Source organism: Panthera uncia (genome assembly GCF_023721935.1).
Source record: "Panthera uncia isolate 11264 chromosome A3 unlocalized genomic scaffold, Puncia_PCG_1.0 HiC_scaffold_12, whole genome shotgun sequence".
Lineage (NCBI taxonomy): Eukaryota > Metazoa > Chordata > Mammalia > Carnivora > Felidae > Panthera > Panthera uncia.
The window spans coordinates 14341131-14360917 of NW_026057579.1; the positions used below are offsets into that span (position 1 = coordinate 14341131).

General features: G+C 34.3%; 1 protein-coding gene across 7 annotated transcripts in view; it reads right to left on the reverse strand.

Moving 5' to 3' along the window:
- Nucleotides 1-19787, reverse strand: part of BIRC6 (baculoviral IAP repeat containing 6) — a 224931-nt gene that overhangs the window by 132257 nt on the left and 72887 nt on the right. For all 7 annotated transcript variants that reach the window (XR_007462427.1, XM_049652325.1, XM_049652324.1 and 4 more), the window contains 9 exons: nt 18519-18697; nt 17391-17524; nt 16452-16613; nt 16223-16354; nt 15015-15112; nt 13465-13612; nt 12524-12657; nt 9145-9279; nt 32-219 (listed from right to left, as the gene is read on the reverse strand). Coding sequence is in view for 6 of the 7 variants with exons in the window: in XM_049652325.1 (XP_049508282.1) it covers nt 32-219; nt 9145-9279; nt 12524-12657; nt 13465-13612; nt 15015-15112; nt 16223-16354; nt 16452-16613; nt 17391-17524; nt 18519-18697 (1310 nt within the window). In the remaining variant the exon portion in view is untranslated. The remainder of the gene's footprint in view (nt 1-31; nt 220-9144; nt 9280-12523; nt 12658-13464; nt 13613-15014; nt 15113-16222; nt 16355-16451; nt 16614-17390; nt 17525-18518; nt 18698-19787) is intronic.

Here is a 19787-nt window from a genome sequence, read left to right on the forward strand (position 1 = left end):
AGCATGAACAAAGAGCCAAAGAGTCTCCAACCTGTTGCTGAAGCTTCAAAAGCTGCTGCTGTTTCTCTTGCAGCACCTGCAGCTGTTGCTCGGCTGAAGCCATTGCATGAGAGAGAGACTGCAAAGCTACCTGGGCTGCTGAACTCAGGGCTGTCGAAGCTTCCCCAACTGTCCCCGATGACAGTCCACCTACTGCAGGAGTAACCCCGAAGGAACTCACTGGTGTAAGACAAGGGGGGGGAGAAAAGGGATGAGGAAAAGGTTCATGCAGAAACATGTTCCAAGTATACTATTTTGATATTAAAACTAGAGTTTCACTTTAAAAGACAGTAAGCTATAGAGTATAAAAAAGAAGTCTTAATGATCAAAGTCTTAATCATAAAAGCATACTCATTGATAATAACAGTATTTGAGTTTAAGGGATCCAGGACCTAGTTCCAAATCAAAACAAAACAAAACAAAACAAAACAAAACAAAAAAACAAAAAACAACTTGGTATACCTTTGAACTTAAAAATATTTTCAGCATGTAAGAAATTTCATTTAATATGGCTAAAATAAAAACACAAAACGAGAGTAATCCTATTATACAATTTGAGCTTAACAAATAAACTAAAATTTGCTTTACTAAGTTTTCCTGTAGCAGTACCTCCTTCCTCCTGCAAAAAGTTCAAAAAAACCTTTAATTACATCATTTTAAAAATCTGATGATACTTATTTCTTCATTTTAAAGCATAGCCTAGACAGTCTGGCCCACATAGAATATGTAAAAGCAATTGTTTCCTACCATATTCTCCCCAGAACACTAATATGGAGAGAAACATCTCTGATTCGACTTATGTCAAGCAAGTTTGGCACACCAGCTTACACATGAAGATTATCATTAATGGCTCTACGAAATCCCATAAGTTAAACAATTTCTTTGACTTTCCTTTTCAGTGTGACTCAAGTATACATTATAAAAAATAACTCCTCATTAAATATTTAACAATATTTGTGGAAAACATTTTAGGAAAAGCTAAGATAAAAGCTTAATTTCACAACATAATGAAATAGGTCAGCACAAAATATAGTTACATTGGGGAAAGATAACCACTACAACAGTAGCAAATTTTAGTGTGCATTACCATGTGACACTGTTTTAATCAATTACTGTATTCAACAGGTAAACAACTCTGAGAAGCAGACACTAGAACTCTGTTTTTTAATTGATAACAGAGAAGTGTGACCTGCAGAGCTGATAGTGGTAAAACTAGGGTTGGAACCAAGGACTGTGTGAAAACAAAGCCAATGGGGAACCACAGTGCCAAGTATGGAGCTTACTTACATCAACTCATTCTGTCTTTGCAATGACACATAGGCAGGTACGACTCTTACCCATTTTATAGGTAATGAATCTAAAGTTGAGGGAAGTAATTTGCTAATACCTGAAAGGGTCGGGGAGAACCCAGGTATGTGACAGGCTATCTTAACATCTAACAATGCTACACTGTGCTAGGATTAAAAAAAAAAAAAAAGGAAAAAAAAACTATTTAAAAAATTAGCTGTAATCAACAAGATAGCAATAACAAACTGTGCATAGCCTTTCACAATTAAAAGTGTCTTCAACTTACACACACACACACACACACACACACACACACACACACTCTTATTACAGAATAGCCATACTATACTTCATTTAACTTCCAAGAATCCAATTCTACAAGCCTGGTAAAAGAAAGAGCAATCAAAACTCATATAAGCTATGTGCCCCCAAATGAAATCCATTTGCTTCATCTAATGTTCCACCAAAGAAACAGCTATTAATTCCAACTCTGGAGGAAAATTATTGGACTTATTGAAGCACTGCTATTGTACTTGTACTTTTTGGGTAATTACAGTCAATATTAACCACATGGAGTTGAGCCCTTTACTGACTTTAAAATCCAATGCCCAAATACTACTTGTGGGAAAATGAATTAAGTAACCAGAAACACAAGAGACACATCAGCAATCCAAAAGAAATAAGTCATTCTGCAACTACAAATTTTTTAAATCTTTTGATTTTTGATTGAGCAGTATCCTTTTCTATTTTTATACAAAGGGCCTCAAAAACCATATATAAGTAGAGATCAGAAGAAAATAAAAATGACTATGACCACCATTTCTATTCAGTATCACTCAGGAAGTTCTAGAAAGCACAAAAGAGCAAGAAAAAGAAGTAAAAGATAAAATGATTAGAAAACCAACAAAGTAAAATTCTTATTAACAGATGACATGAGGCAGCTCTTCTTGCCCACAGGTCCTGTCTCCATGCTTTAATAAAATCACCTTTTTGCACAAAACAAAAAAAACAAAAACAAAAACAAAACAAAAAACTGGATGACATCACTGTGTATATAAAAAGTCTTTAAGAATCTACAAACTATTAGAATTAATAAGCTAATATAGCAGTGTCACCACATGAGATTAATATACAAAAATCAATTATATTTTTATGCACTAGCAACCAAAAAAAGGGAAATAAAATTAAGAAAAATATCACTTATACTAGCGTAAAAAAATCAAACAGCTAAGGATAAATCTGAAAAAGACGTACTAAACGTCAACACTGAAAACTAAAAATATCTCCCAGAGCAACTGAAGACCTAAATACACTAGATATATCATGTTAATGAAGTAAAACGCTTAATATTAAGATGTCAATTCTCCCAAACTGATTTATATTCAAATTCCAAATAAAAAAAAATAATAAGCTCTTTGGTGTATAATCTGAAAAGCTCATTCTAAAATTTAAATGGAAATAAATACAGCATGATGATAATAATGCTGTATATAATTAATAATATAATAATAATGCTGTATAGTTTTCAATTCTGCATTTACAATTTCATGTGTTACACCTCATCAGTATAAATGACAGAATTCAGTTTTTTAATCTTTCCTTTTACTATGGGTAGTTGAAAGTTGCTAAGAGTAGATCTTATATGTTCCCACCACAGAAAAAGAAATGGTAATTAAGTGACAGGACAGACATATTAGCTAATGCTATAGTGGTAATCATTCTACAATATATAAATGTATCAAACCAATACATTATACACCTTAAACTTGCTGAGTGTTGTTATGTCAGTTATATTTCAATAAAGCTGGGGGGGAAATAGAAACAAAGACCAAGAATCTTTAAGAAAACCTATCTTTAGGGGCGCTTGGGTGGATCAGTCGGTTAAGCATCCAGCTTCGGTACAGGTCATGATCTCACGGTTTGGTTTTTTGAGTATGAAACCCGCGTTGGGCTCTGCACTGACAGCTTGGAGACTGCTTAGTATTCTTTGTCTCCCTCTCGTTCCGTTTGCCCCTCCCCTGCTTGTGGGCATGTGCACTTGCGTGCACACACTCTCTCTCTCTCAAAAATAAATCCAAAAACATTAAAAAAATTTTTTTAACTTTTATGTTAAACCTATGTTTAAGAAGAAAAATGGTAAATTTCACTAAGTATATACTCAAGAGAACTGAAAACATAAAAATGTACACAAATATGCTGCATAGCAGCATTTTTCTTAACAGCCAAAAAAGAAGTAACAACTCAAACGTCCATTAACTGCTGAGTAGATAAGCAAAATGAGGTATATCCAGATTGTTTTAAAAGTAGCATATCCATACACCGGAATACTATTCAGTCATAAAAAGGAATGGTGTACGGAGACATGCTAAGTGGGTGAAACATGAAAACATTATGCTAAGTGAAAGAAGCCGGACAAAAGGGCCACAAACTATATGATTCTACATTTATAAGAAATGTATGGGGTGGGCAAATCCATAGAGACACAACATAGATTACTGACTGCCAGGCGATGGAGGGGAAAGGCGATGAGGAGTGACTGCTCATGACTACAGAACCTCTTTGTGGAGTAATTGAAATATTCTGGAATTAGAAAGTGATGATGACTGCACAACAAACTTTATACCAATTTTTTAAATCTACCAAAAAAGAAAGAAAAACAAAACTGATGAGTGTATACTACCAGATTTCAAGACTTAATATAAAGTTACAATAATTAAGACAACTATAGCATTTCTATTTCTAGCATAAGGCTAGAAAAATTGACCAATGGACAAAAACAGACCTACACCACAGCAGACATGATTTTTAACAGACACAACACCACAGCAGAGTGGAGGAAGGGTAGATTTTTCCCATTAATAATAGAGAATGAGAATTAGTAAACTAAGATGAATTAGAAGCAAATAGCCACAGTAAAAGGAGAGATTTAAAAAACTGAGAATTACATCATTTACACTGGTAAGGTCTAACACATGAAACTGGAAACCCAAAAAGAGAATACAGAAAACAAGGCAGAAGCACTGTTTGTACAGTTAATGGCTGAGATCTTTCTAAAGCTGATGGAAGTTATCAAGGATTCAGGAAGGCCTATGAATCCTAATCAGGGTAAGTACAAATGAAACCATCTATAGGACCATCAAAGAAAAATGCTCAGGGGGTTGGGGGGGGGGGGGCGCGGTGGACAGGGAAAGAATATGAATGAATCTTAAAAACAGCTTGAGAGCTGACAGTGACCTTAAAAAAGGAATAATAAGACTGACACAGTGGAAATGACAAGAAATTATCTTTAAATCACTAAGAGAAATAATAACTAACTTAGAATTCTGTAACATGTCAAAATATACTTCAAGAATGAAGAGAACACCTCTGGATCTAATCAACCAATGTAAAATTTATTATTCAAATATTCAGACAAATTTAATTAAGTATAGGAAACAAACTGTACCATGAAAATGATTATGCTAATTTAGTTGGTTATGATAAAAATCGATCAGGACAAATTATAGTTTCTATGATTATGATAAAAATGGATATGTTGCATCAGTCATTACAGAGCATATGCACACTGTTTAAGCTATTTAAGGTACTTTTCATATATATATATATATATATATATATGAAAGGAATAATGATATAGTGTCTAGGATTTGTTTTGAAGTACTTCAGCAAAGAAAAAATAGCAGAGATAAAGGAAATGTGAAAACCATTAATAATACTGGAACGTGGATAATGGCTATGCGGTTTATTTACCTAATTATTTTTAAAAATTTTTAAATTTCCTCCTTCAAAACTAAGTTTATTCACCATGGCGGACAAGAATAAAAACAGACGTTACAGAATACTTTTCAAACAAAGAAAATCATACTTGATTGCAACTCAAATGACAAAAAGGAAAAAAAGAGGGATTAAAATGGAATGAGATAAATCCAAATGAATACTGAATATAAAAACCGTAATAATACATTTGGGAATTAAAATACACATAAAATTAAGGTATAAAAGCACAACTTCATACAAGTCAGAAAGGTGGTAAACGTTCTAGATATCCGCACTGTATAGTACAAATAGTAATTGGACTTCTGAATGTATAAAGGGTATATGTATATTATGACCACTGGGATAACTGCTAAAAAGAGTAAAGAGTAGAAAAATAGCCCCCCAAAATATAATCACCCAGAATAAGAGAAAAGGAAAGAGAAAAAACATCTAACTGGCAAAAGAGAAAACCTAGTAGTATACCCGTACATTAAAAACAGCAGATTTAGGGGCGCCTGGGCAGCTCAGTCAGTTAAGCATCCAACTTTGGCTCAGGTCATGATCCTGCAGGTTGTGACTTCAAGCCCCGGGTCAGGCTCTGTGCCACAGATACAGGATTCTGTGTCTCCCTCTCTCTCTGTCCCTCCCCTGCTCTCTCAAAAATAAATAAACATTAAAAAAAAAAAAGAAGATTTAAAAACAAATACATCAGTAATTACATTAAATGCAAATAAATATTCCAACTGAAAGACAAAGTATCAGACTCAATTTAAAAAAGGCAACTATAAGCTGGCTATGAAAAATAAGGTTCAAAGTAAAAGGAAGGAAAAATATCTATCCTATTAATAGTAACCAAAAGAAAGCTGATACAAAGCATATAAATTTCAAACAAAGTAATTTTAGAAAAAATAGCTACCAGGGATAAAGACATAATTCCTAATAATGAAAGATTCAATTCACAAGAAAGATAACAATCATTCTAAATGTGTATGGTAACTTCAAAATACATAAAATAAAAATTGGTGAAACTCAAAATTAAATATCCACAGGCACAGTGACAAGAATTTAACATACTGATCTTATGAACTAAAAGAAACCAAGGAATTAATCAATAAAGACAGAATTCAAATAACACATTTAGCAAATCCACCTGAATGGACACAGCAAAATTTACCAACAAGTGTAAATATTATTTTCACATATTTATGGAATAGTTATAAAAATTGATCCTCTACAATTCCCAACACAGACTGCAAGACTGACAGAGTAATTTTTGACCATATGCAATTTAAACAGAAATCAATAACAAGATAACTAGAAAATCCTCATATATTTGGAGATTAAGAAGTGCATTTCTTTAATGTTACTTACTAAAGCTGAATATATGCAAAACCCATGAAGCAATAAATCAACTACTACATTCATTTCCAAGAAAACAGTATATTCAGTAGTACTAAAAGCACCATAATCGAACAACCCAAATATCAATCAATAGTACACTTATCAACAGTAGGCACATAATTTTTTTTTATTTAGACAACAGAATCTCAAACAGCAATAAAAAACAACCAAGTATCTACAATGCACTGATATAGATAAATTTAACAATCGTAACATTGAACCAAAGGCAGACCAAAAAACACCTAAATGTAATTTTATATTATAAATGTAGACCCTATCCAACAAGTATTCAGAAATGTATAACTAAGTGTTTATACAATGAAAGAAACACCAAGAAAAGATTACTCTAAAAGTTAGAACAATGTTTCCCTTTTAGAGAGTAAGGGAGAAATAACTGGAAGGGAACATGAAGACACTTTTCAGAGTGTTGGAAAAAAAATTTTTTTAATTTTTTGTATGTTTTTATTTCTGTGAGAGAGAGAGAGAGAGAGAGAGAGGGAGGGAGGGAGGGAGAGAGGGAGGGAGAGAGAGAGAGGGAGAGAGAGAGAGTGAGCAGGGGAGGGGCAGAGCGAGAGAGACACACAGAATCTGAAGCAGGATTCAGCTCTGAGCTGTCGGCACAAAGCCTGACGTGGGGCTCAAACTCATGGGCTGTGAGATTATGACCTGAGCCAAAGTCGGACACTTAACTGACTGAGCCACCCAGGGAACTCAGAAAATTATTTCTTGATTTGGTGATCACATGGACAGTTTGTTTTGTCATAAATTGTTGGGTTATACAATTGTTTTCTGCACTTTTTCATAACAGCATTATATTTCATAGCTAGTATGTTTTGAAAAAAGTAAACAGGAAGTTGAGAGACTATAGTCACCTTTTGGCACCTTATGATCACAGTTGACTTTGCACTGCACCTGGGTGGCTCAGTTGGTTAAGTATCTGACGATCTCAGCTCAGGTCATGATCTCGTGGTTCGTGGGCTTGAGTCCTGAGGTGGGGTTTGCCCTAACAGAGTGGAGCCTGCTTGGGATTCTCTCTCCCTCTCTCTCTCAAAATAAATAAATAAACTTAAAAAAAAAAAAAAAGACTTTGCCCTAACATTTAATAAAAACCCCTTTGCTGGTGATGGTTTCAGTCTGGGTGAAATACATATATGATTGCATACTATCTTTGAAAATACAAGAAGCTGATTCCATTGCTTGCTTTGTAGGAGATGAAAAGGAGTGTGAGGAATACTTCTCTTCTTCAAACCTGATCTGTGATCTATTACAAAATTTTATACCTTCTGAAAGCATTACTTACTCAAACACATGCATTTTAGATCCTTAATTTCATGACAGTTCCAAAAGAGTCTGATTTATAACAAAAGAGTTCTCTGAAAGTGCAATTTCTTGTCACAGCATTTTTCTATTCCAATGTAAATGTATGTCTCTACAAAATGACTATAACAATCCAAGAAAGCTAACACAAATAAAATTGATCCTTCTAGCATCCCATGTAAGATTTTAATTAAAAACTCTGAGGTAAATTATGTAAGCAAAGGATTTCACTTAGTAATTACTTCCACAATCGGAAGACATAAAATGATTCTGAATAAAAAGGTACTCAAAGAATTGATAATTTATGTACATATATATACATACACACATAAACATTTATTTTTGAGAGAGAGAGAGAGAGCTGGAGAGAGGGGCAGAGGGAGAAAGAGAGAGAACCCCAGGCAGGCTCCATGCTCAGTGCAGAGTGTGATGCAGGGCTCAAGCCCACAATCCCAGGATCATGAACCAAGCCCAAGTCAGAAACTCAACTGACTAAGCCACCCAGGTGCCCTGATAAATTTCTTCTAAAAACCCTTCTTAAAAGGTTTGGTGACTTCTCAAACTGTTTTTCCTTTCTGTTAATCTATTGAAGAAAACAAAAAGAAAACCACAAACACAAAACCACCAACAGAATTCATTCAAGACAATATTCAAGCTCTTCTGTAACTGTAATATAAAGATAAAACCCTAATATTTTTAATTATAAAAACTTCACTTATTTGTGCCAACACAGAATTGTAAATAAACACTTATCTTACTTACAATGAGAAAAAAGCACAGAAAAGAAGGTTTGTAAAAAAAAAAAAAAAAAACAAACCAGAGTTCCCACTGATTATTCATTACAAACATCAATAATACCACATATTCAACACACTAAAATATTGGTTCATATGTCTGAAGGTGCTTTAAACTAGCTGGAAAAACAGTATTCCTTCTTCACTCTTCTCAACCTTCTCAACGATATTACCAAACATACTGTGAACTTTAAATGCAAGAAATAGCACTACAATGCCAAAACTGCACATAACACTGGTCAATAGTTGAGGAGTATTGAGGCTGGGTAAAGGAAATGTAGTCCCTTTTAATTTTCCCTTTAATTTTGTTATGTTTGATATGTTCTAGAAGGTAGGAAAAAAAGTGCTATGAATTGACTTAGAAAAGAACACAAAAATACTTAAGAATTTTCCCTCCTATTAATAAGTTTCTATTAACATGACACCAAAGGAACTTATAAATAACATAAACTGATATTTAATTACTTACATATCACTTGGTATTTATGCAGCATAAAATGCATAATAAAAAGAGTGTATAATAAGAGAAGGTATATACCAGTAAACGTACTTGCATCATCCCTTTCTATTCTGGTGCCATCACTAGTTGACACACAAGTAAAGTGCAGGGGCTCAACTTCTAGAAGTCCAGTGAGAGATGTGAAACTACCTTCGGCAGCTGTGCAACTACTGACCTTTCCATTTCCTATTGCAGAAAAGAGACAAGTTTTATGATATGTAAATAAATTTTGAAAAGGCAACAGTCCTATGGAAAATTACACCTGCTACTACAATTTTAATTAGACAAGATGTATTAACACACAATCCTCATACAGGGCCTTTCAATTAATATGAAACAGCAACAAGTGATCAAGATTTTAAATGAATAAAATATAATAAAACAGCTACTAATATTAGCTATTACACAATCTGTTGAGTATGCATAAAATCAGAATACATTCTGTGATGTCAACTGTATAAATATGACACTAAATAAAAACTAAAGAAACATTCTAAAATATTATCCAAATTTATCTATAAATAAATCTTTATGTTTCATACATATTATCAATTTTCTAGAATGAGGACTACTACTTTATAACCATAGAAACACCCCTGAACAATGTTGAGGGTGAACAATGTTGGGGATGCCAACCCAGCACAGAGTCAGAAATCCACATGTAACTTCTGACTCCTGCAAAACTTGACGACTTAGAGCCTACTGTTGACCAGAAGCCTTATAGGTAATATAAAGAGATGATTAACATATACTTTTCATGTCTTATGTAATATATACTGTATTCTTACACCAAAGTGCACTAGAGAAAACAAAGTGTTAATGAGAAAATCAGAAGTGAAAATACATTTACAGTATTATACAGTACTATATTTATCGAAAACAGTTCTGCATTAAGTGGACCCACACACTTCAAACTCATGTTGCTGAAGGGTTAACTGTAGTTTAAGTTAGCACATGTAGTTGAAAAATTAAATTAAATTAAATTAATTCACATGATCACAACTACATACAGTAAAACCACAGCAAGGCCAGACGGAAGAACACAAAAGAATTAACAGTGTATGTGTTATGGAGGAAAAGGGTTATTTTTGGTATTGTCCAAATTTTCTGGAATTAGTACTGCTTTAAACAGAATTCCTGAACAGATAAAATTAAACAGAAACCAAAGATGCAAAGAACGGGGAGATACAAAAGCTAATAACATCTGAAGGATTAAATGTAAGACTAAATTGTCATGACCATGTTCTCTAACATTTCACTGGTGCACACCACAGGACTTGACATGTATTTAAAAAAAAAAAAAAGTATTTATTGAGCGCTTACTTAATACAAGACATAGGAAATGCATTAAAAAAAAGACAGGCCTCAGTCTCATGAAACACATATTTGGTGTTAATAGGTTAGCAGGCATTAAACAACTAATCATACAATTAAAAAAAAGTGCTTACCCCACAACCCAGCATTTGCACTAGTAGGTATTTACCCAAAGAATACAAAAATACTAATTCAGAGAGATACATGCAGCACCCCGATATTTACAACAGATGATCTACAAGAGCCAAATGTCCATCGACTGATGAATGGAAGAAGATGTGGGGTGTGTACATACATACGTACACACACACACACACACACACATACACATACACACACAGGAATATTACTCAGCCATAAAAAAGAATGAGATCTTGCTATCTGCAACAACATGAATGGAGCTAGAAACTATTATGTTAAGCGAAGTAAGTTACAGAAAGACAAATACCATATGACTTCCACTCATATGTAGAATTTAAGAAAGAAACAAAGGAAACGATCATAGGGAATAAAATAGAGAGGCAAACCAAGAAACAGACTTTGAACTACAAAGAACAAACTGACAGTTGCCAGATGGGAGGTGCATGGGAGATGGTTAGACAAGAGCAATGCAGAAAGACCAGTTAGAACACTATTATTGTAGTCTATATTCAAGATGACTGGCTTTCCTGTAATCACGCGATCACGGGGGGCGGGGGGGGGGGGCGGGTAAGAGAACAGATTTGAAATATACGATGGTGTAAAAAGAGACAGCCTCACTGTTGACAGCCTCACTGTGGAGGCTGAGAAAGAGATATCAAGGATGACATTCAGATTTCTGATTTGTGCCAGTGATGCCATTAACTGAGAAAACAAATACTGCACATGGACCAATACCAAGGAATAAAATAACGAGACAATGATATGGAGACTTACGTCATGATTTCTAAGTCCCTTCTTCTGGGTCTTCTTTACAGAATGTGCTACTCTAGCAAATTTGTTCCCTGGCCTGACCTGAGCTTTACGGTCTTCTCCTTACACTCTCTCCTTTCTGAATCTGGTATACAGAAAGACACCTATACATCTAGTTCTAGCCTTTCCTCTGAATTCCACTCATAAACTAATGTGTCACTTGGACAGAGATAGAGCAGCATAAAATAGAGCCTAAGTCATCAAACAGAGGAAGACACATACATCCACAGCAACATAAGCCATTAAAAAGCAAGTAACAGACCAGTAAGTGAGTATGATCTCTTTCATTAAAAATGTTCATGAACACGTGTAGCAAACAAGTCTACACAGCTAAACATCCTGTTAACAAAGGTAATCTAAGACGGTGGAAAGGTTGGAATTTAGGCACTTCACATATTATTTACATTTCTGTATTTGATTTTTCTCATTTGCTTTTTCTCGCAATTCATCTTTTAAAGTAAAAGAAACTGAAATTAACCCCAAAATTTACTTCTATTTAATGTGGTAATTATCTTAATATATTTACCAAAAATTCTAACATTGTGGTTTATTAGCAACACTTGTAGTAAGTTCAAATGGAAGAAAACAAAAAATAAAATAGTCATTGCTTATTTAACAAAACTAGATAAACACCAAACTATAGCACTTGGAAAGGTTATACAGTGTTATACACTCAATCCTAAAAGCATTCTTTCAGAAATGTAAACAAGAATACATGTAACACTGTACAAAGTTTATCTGAGTATGCCAGTAGATACAGAAAATTATTTTTCTTTCTGCATCTTTACTTATTATAATAAATATACATTAATTTTTATTTTTGATATATGAAACTATTCTTTAATTTTGGGGACATCAAAGGCATACCAAATAAAACTGAAAGGCTACAAAAAAATAATCAAATTTTAAATAGTCTCTTATGAGCATTAAAGTCATACTGACATGCAAGGAAACACAAAAAAACAAACAAAACAACCCTTGAAAAAATAACTTCAGTAATTTTTCTGAGGGGGGAATTAAGAAACAAAGGCAGTTTCATGATTCACAGATGTTAAGTTCTGAAGAATTTTAGTTTTTAAAAACAGAATGTCATAACTACAATTTATTAAGTCAATGATAGCTTAAATAGAAGAAATAAAATACAGAAATTCCTTTATGTTACTACCTGAAAGGACATCTGATAAATCAATTTCATCTGACTGGACACCAATGCTGCTGTTGTACACATTTTTACAAGAAGAGCCGCTCATTTCCAAATCAAAGAGGACTGGATCAAATGGTGAACTATATAATCCATATCTGAAAAATAAAATAATGTCCTAACAATTTTCCTGTTGGCCATCTAATTAACAAATTACCTATTTACTTCCATTTGAAAGCAGTTTGACACAGGGCAAAAGGAAACACTAACCAGATTTAACCCACTAAATTCAGTGAATCTCAGTTATGTTCTCTGGAAACCTATACTCCAGAAGATATGGTGCCAGAGACTCAACAAATGTGATTCCAATAAACTGGTAGCTAATGAACCAAGATTGAATCTTCATCTGCAGACTGAGGCAAGGAAGACATATCAGGCACCCTTCCCTCAATTCCATCATTAGTTACACTGACTCAGCAGAAAGTACAAAGGCTTTGAGTAAAATCTGATCAAAATCAAGATTTCTCCTCTAAAAAGATTAAAAAATCATCACGTTGAATAAAAATACTTCAAATATTGTTTCATTATGTTGGAAGTTTTTAGAAAAATCAACCAGCAGATGAAGAATAATAGTTAAGGCCTGTAAGCGCTTTATAGAACTTCAACCACAAAGTTTGAACAGTAGAGAAATTATCTTATGCTTCTTCAATTAGCAAGAAATACCATTTTTAAGTATTTTAATACAATTGGTCCTCTGAATACTCATCTTCAGGACTTTCAAAATTGTTAAAAGGAATTATTTCAGAGAAAACAGAGGAAAAGAAAACCTTAGACTAATATGTAGAAAAAGGAAAAGCATGAATTAAATCAATTTTTGCAGGCAAATATATATTTTAGCAATTCTGTGCAAAGCTGGTATCATATCCTGAAAGATCCATTATCAGTCACTACGTATATTAAAATACCTTGTCTGAAGTAAAGCTTCCATTGGCGTTAGCCTGTCCTGTAACTGTTTGGACACAGCAGTAAGCAAAGATGCACAAGCTGTACTGCACCCAGCCAAATCTTCATCTTTAACATAATTCAGTAAGACAAAATACCAATAGACAGAACCTGAAAACAATAAAAGCAAATCAATGTTTCTTTTCCTCATTTTTCTCTAACAAAGAGAACATCATATTACATATTTATCAGTAAGTCCCCTTACGAAACAACTTACAAAGAAGGACCACCTCTTTGGAAGACTCTAAGAGGACAGTGACAGGGAATCTCCCATTTTTTAAGAAGTTTATCAAGTCAACCTAGTCATTCAGGTTTTCACTAACTTGAGATGACTCTAAGGGACATTTTAGAATAGCTGGAAAAGTACAGAAAAGTCTTGAAAACGATCCTCCCTGAAATACTGTTTGGTTTATACTAAAATTTTCAAAAACAGTGGATGGCAATGAGCTCCTAGCAAGTAAATATAGTTATGCTATACCGCCAGTTAGACACAGACCAACACAGCTCAAAAGATGATCATCATGGTGTATTCTAAGGCTCTTCTGTAAAATTTGAGATATCTAAGTACACTCCAGAATTTAAGCATCCTATCTTGAAGACCATCCTCAAAAAAACAACTTTAAACTGCAAAGACTATTAAAGTGAGCGACCAAGTCCAAAACATCTTACTCTATATAACATAAAGTTAACCGTTTTACCCAAAATATGTTCAAGAAAAATATAGATTCTTTATCCAAATTAATGATAATATAACCACTTATCAACTAACTTTGAGCACTATTTTTCTATAATACCACAAAGATCAAATCCTTGTGAAATATATTTATCTCATTGAGACAACTTGTTGAATAAATTGATTATTAAACAAAAGACTGTAAAAAATGTCTACAAAAAGATAATGTTAGGTTTAGAAGGGCAAATTAGTAGCTCTTCATAGCAACTAAAATGGCACAAAATATTGAAAATACTTGTAAAATTTTTATTGCTTTATGTATGTGCTATTTTAGGGGGACTGCTTTATAAAGTGCTACTTGATAACTACATTCATTCTTTTCTTTTTCCACATTCATTCTTGAATGGCATGTTTATAGTCTTCAGGTGCTTTAAAAACCTACTGGCCCCTTTTCTAGTTTGCCAAAGTCCCAGCAATCACACACAATACACACACGGACCATTTTCCTTAGGTCATCTCTCTGGCACCTACTGGCATTTTAGCAAATTTGGGAAGATGTGATCTATAGTCTGTGAACAACCAAACAACTCAACAATTTGAATGAGGTATAGAAAACGTATGAATTGAGATGACTTGCTATTTACTTAACTCTCCCACTTTTTCCAACCAGTATTACTGAACAGAGTATCTGCCCACCTTCTCACAATCTGCCAACTCTTAGAGAAGCTAGAGAAAAAAGAGGGGATAACTGAGGGGAAAATGTTGACTACATAATCTCAAATATATTGTGAGATATTTCCTATGACTACTGTTATTTGTGAGAAAACTAATTTCACATACCACCAGTTGCTGCTGCAGGTAAAAATGACATATTCTCAAGTAAGGCCTTCAACAGAACAGATCCAAATCCTGGTTGACATGGGTCACATTTGCCATTACTGAAAAAATTTAGAAGAAAAAAACTTAAATGTATCACCCAATGTCTAAATTCAATCCTAAACATGCTGTAGTACCTAAAACTAAATTTTAAAATGTATTCATACAGATTACAAGAAAAATCTGCCTTAAAGCCCCATATACATGCAGAAAGAACACAAGGACTGATTATACTGAAGGTCTTTGTCACGGTTTTCCTTTGCATTAAACCATTCTCTTCACCAAAAAGGATTAACAAGCAGGCATAGGCATTACTGACTATCAGTTTTTAAACATTTCCTAGATGGTTTAAGTCTCAGGGTCTAGAAGAAAGGTCTACACAACGTTACAAATAAACCTGGTAAGAATGTCACGTAACAGGGAATAATGCCTCAGGTGAAGAATCAAACGACAATCAGGGAAGATAAAAAGTGGGGGAAGGGTTCCCCTTACAAAACTTCCCAAAACGCTACCAATAGGTAAAGAAGCCTGGTAGACTTCTTTTATTAAAAGACTTATGCAAGTCGACATTTTCCCCCTAAAAACCTAAAACTCTTTCTTAGAATCTCAATAATCCTCAGGGCACCTGAGTGGTTCAGTCGGTTTAGCATCCAACTCTTGATTTCACCTCACATCATGATATCAGAGTTTGTTCCTGAGTTCAAGTGCCACATTGGGCCCCACGTTGACCTTGGAATTCTCTCCCCTCCCCTGCCCCTCCCATCCTCTTCCCCTGTTCGTGTTTCTTCTCTCTCTCAAAATAAGTAAATAAACTTAAAAAAAACAAACAAACAAACAACAACAAAAAAAAAAAAAACCAGAATCTCAGGCGCCCAGGTAGCTCAGTTGGTTAAGCATCTGACTTTGCCTCAGGTCACGATCTTCTGGTTCATGAGTTTGAGCCTCACATAAGGCCATCTGGCACGCTCTCGCTCTCAAAAATAAATAAATATTTAAAAAAAAAAAAAAAAGACTGAGTAACCCTCATCAACTTTCGAGATTTTTTTAACTTATGAAAATTCTTCTGTTATACATTCATTCACCAAGTATCAAATTACACTATAGACACAGCATCACCTATCAAACTATAGCTGCACCTACAAAGTGTACTTTCAACTTAAAAAACCACTAACCTAATGCACAAGGCTAGAAATCGGGCACACTTATGGGCTATGCTGCGTCCCGCCTCAAAGAAGCATACACGCACAATGTCTGAAAGACATTTTCGTGTTTTTGAAAGCAGGCTCTCATTTCCTTCTTTGGAGCTGCAAAACAATAGCAGATGTTTAGACTCATCTTGAACTTCTACTCATAATTTCCAAATAGCTATCATCAGTTGTTAGTAAAATCTTAATTATTAACCTTCCAGGTCCATTCGAATGTACTCCAGCTAACCAACAAAGGGTATCCAACACAAGGCTCTGGGCATGTTCTGTGATTTGGCCATCATCTGCTTTTCTACAAAGAGTGTTAAGAAGCTTCTCATGAAATTCTGAAAACTGTAACATAGCACATCGTTGCACTCTAAAAAACAGAAGATATAAACACATTAACAACCAAAATAGAACAGTTATGACTAAACCTACCACAACCTGGTTGGTTATTTGAAATCATGAATATCACAATTTAAAATATGTTTTTGAAAATTAAATATTAACAATGGAATGTTGACCTATTAATTTAAGGTTATGGTATTAAAAGGTCAAAACAGCATATAAGCAATACTTGGTTTATAGAAAGTTTTAAAAGAAATGAAGTTTACAATAATGTACTATATTCTGACAAAGAGTGAATAAAACTTCAAATTATATTTATGTCTTTCCTCGTTCTACAAATATTATATTCCTGGTATATACCAAGCACTGTACAGATACCTGGGATAAACCAATGAAGTAGAAAGATAATTCATACCCTCATTGAGATTACAAATACTTAAGTGAAATGGAGACCAAACAAAAATTTTCAAGTAAAAGATTTAAAAATTTTATGTGTGGGGTGCTTGGGTGGTTCAGTTTGTTAAGCGTCCAACTTTGGCTCAGGTCATGAACTCGAGGTTACTGAGTTCAAGCCCCATGTCGGGCTCTGTGCTAACAGCTCAGAGCCTGGAGCCTGCTTCAGGTTCTGTGACTCCCTGTCTCTGTGCCCCCGCCCTGCCTGTCCCCCGCTCACACTTTGTCTCTCACATAAATAAACATAAATTTTTTTTTTTTTCAATTTTACATGTGTGTGTTAACGTTTATTAGAATTCATCCTTTGTACATTTATTACCAAGAGAATAGCAGAAGAAGGAAATGAGGTTACCTTTCCTTAGAAATTGAAGTTTTCTTAAATCTTCGAATGGTGACTGAGACCTCTTGCAGTAAGTCACAGCCCCGGAGGTTCTCAGATTTGCGGGTGCTACTTGAATTTTCATTCTTAACGTTAGATGATTTTTCCTAAACATACAAAAACAAATAACTCAATGAACAAACAAATGAAACTAAAAAAGCATTTACCATTTAAATAAAGTTTTTTTTAAAAAGGAAAATAACTGTATTATGACTATCAAAACAAACACCAAATTAAAATGAAAGCTTTTACCCTCATATTCAGTAAATGACTAATTTCCCCCAGTATTTATAATGGGGAAAAAACAAAGTGGCTGTTTTAAAGGCAATAACCCAATGATTATAGATTAGAAAGCCAAAGTCCTGAGTCCAAGTCCCAGCCACAGCACTTAGAAGCGATATGAAATATGACAGCTCCCCATCTCCAAGGTTCACTCACTTTCAATATGAAAAATGGAGATAATAATAGCACCTGCTCTGCCTACCTCAGAGTTATTTTGAGGATTAAATCAGATAAAGTACACAGAAGTCCTTGAAAAATTGGAAGACCTATACAAATATAAGATGATTGGTGTTACTGATATTGCTATTGTTGCTTATGAATAATGATGATAGAGAAACAAAAATCTCCAGAGTTCAGGAAAATCCAAGATTAGACAATTATGAAGAGACTGCATGGTACACAGCTAGTTGTAGAAAATCAACCTTGAAATTAGGATTTATCTCTAACATTACTCCCCAACTTCTCTTCCTGCATCCTCCCAAATGTTTACCCAAAAAAAAGTGGTGAGTTACCAGTAAAGGACATAGAAACAAACTCTAAAACCTAAATAAAGAGGTATTATGGTCTAAAACAATTATAAAGGGAAATATCTGCTAACAATTACTCTGCTGAGCATACTTTATAAACGCTTGCTTACAGTTAATTCAAAATAGATTCTTCTTAATTGTATTTTTAAAGTCAGTCACTGCAAGGAAAAATTATAAACAAAGTATCTATTGAAAAATCAATAAAGGGTCATACTACTTCAAGAGTGTGTCAGATCTTGTCCGCCATGTCTATAATAGCACTGCTGTAGTTCAAAACGGCACAGCTTCATACCTTGCCTGCTGCAACTTTTGCCAAGAGTGAAGCAAGTGAATAACCCTTGTTACTCTGGTGTTTTAAGGATGGAAGTCTTACTACCGGGCGTATACCACCATTACAGATCTCATCGGTTCCTCTTTCATTTACTGCCTTGACGTGGATTAAAAAGGAACGGTATTTTCCTCCTGCCATACCTAGAGGAGCCAACACAGAATGGGAAAAATAACCAAATCACCAAAAGAACGACTTGTTTTTCACCTTAACAGAGCAAGTTATGTAATTAATTCCACAAATTTTCAAATTATTGAGTCTAATCACTGAATAACCTTCATATGTTGGTAGCAAAATAACAAAAAGCACAGGGGCTATACCAACAACAGAAGACAGAAAATTCTGACTAAATGTTACAAACATTTTGCATATCTTTCCCTGGTGAAATGATACATTTTAATAACATTTTGTCAACTATGGGAAAAACACAAAGATAAAACTACCTTTCAGTGAGCACCACTGATCGATAATGAAGGTATCATTCTGTGAATGCATCCGGTCCTCTTACAGACACACGCACACAGACATACGCACATATACACGAGCACAAAAAGCACAGGCTTTGGCGTCACGACCTGGGTCTGAATAATGGCTCAGTTATTTATTAGGCATGTGCCCGATAATCTCCTGTGGTTCAGTTCCTTCAAATGTAAAATGGGAATAAGGGTACCTACCTCAAAAGTACCTAACACACAATTGTGCATGGCACAAACAGAGCACTCAATAAATACTGGTCGTTACTATCACCAGTACATTTTGCTTCCTTTTAACTAAACTGAGATCATACCACACAATGCATATGTAAAATATACTGCAAAAATAACCTCAAATTAATACACTCACCAGTAAACCATCAGCCTATTGTTATCTCACAGGTATTAAATCCTTCTGTAATTACAAAAGCTACTTTTGTTGTTTTCCACTGATCCACCTGCCTACTGTGCTAACATTACAGGGTTATAATCTTCTTATTGTTGTGTTATTACTCTTTGTTTTAGTATCTGACAAGACCCTCCCTCTCTGTTTTCTTTTTCCAAACCTCTTTGACCCAGATCTTCCTTTTACTCTAAAAATTTAGCAATCATTTTCTCCAGTACCAAAGATTTCTAGAGAATTTGGTAAGGAAAAAAAAATCACCTTCAGTAAATTCTAGGAAAGTTAACACTTTTAAATTTAGTCTTTTGAAATACATGTCATATAATTCCACCCTCCATTTTGTCAAAGCCAACATCT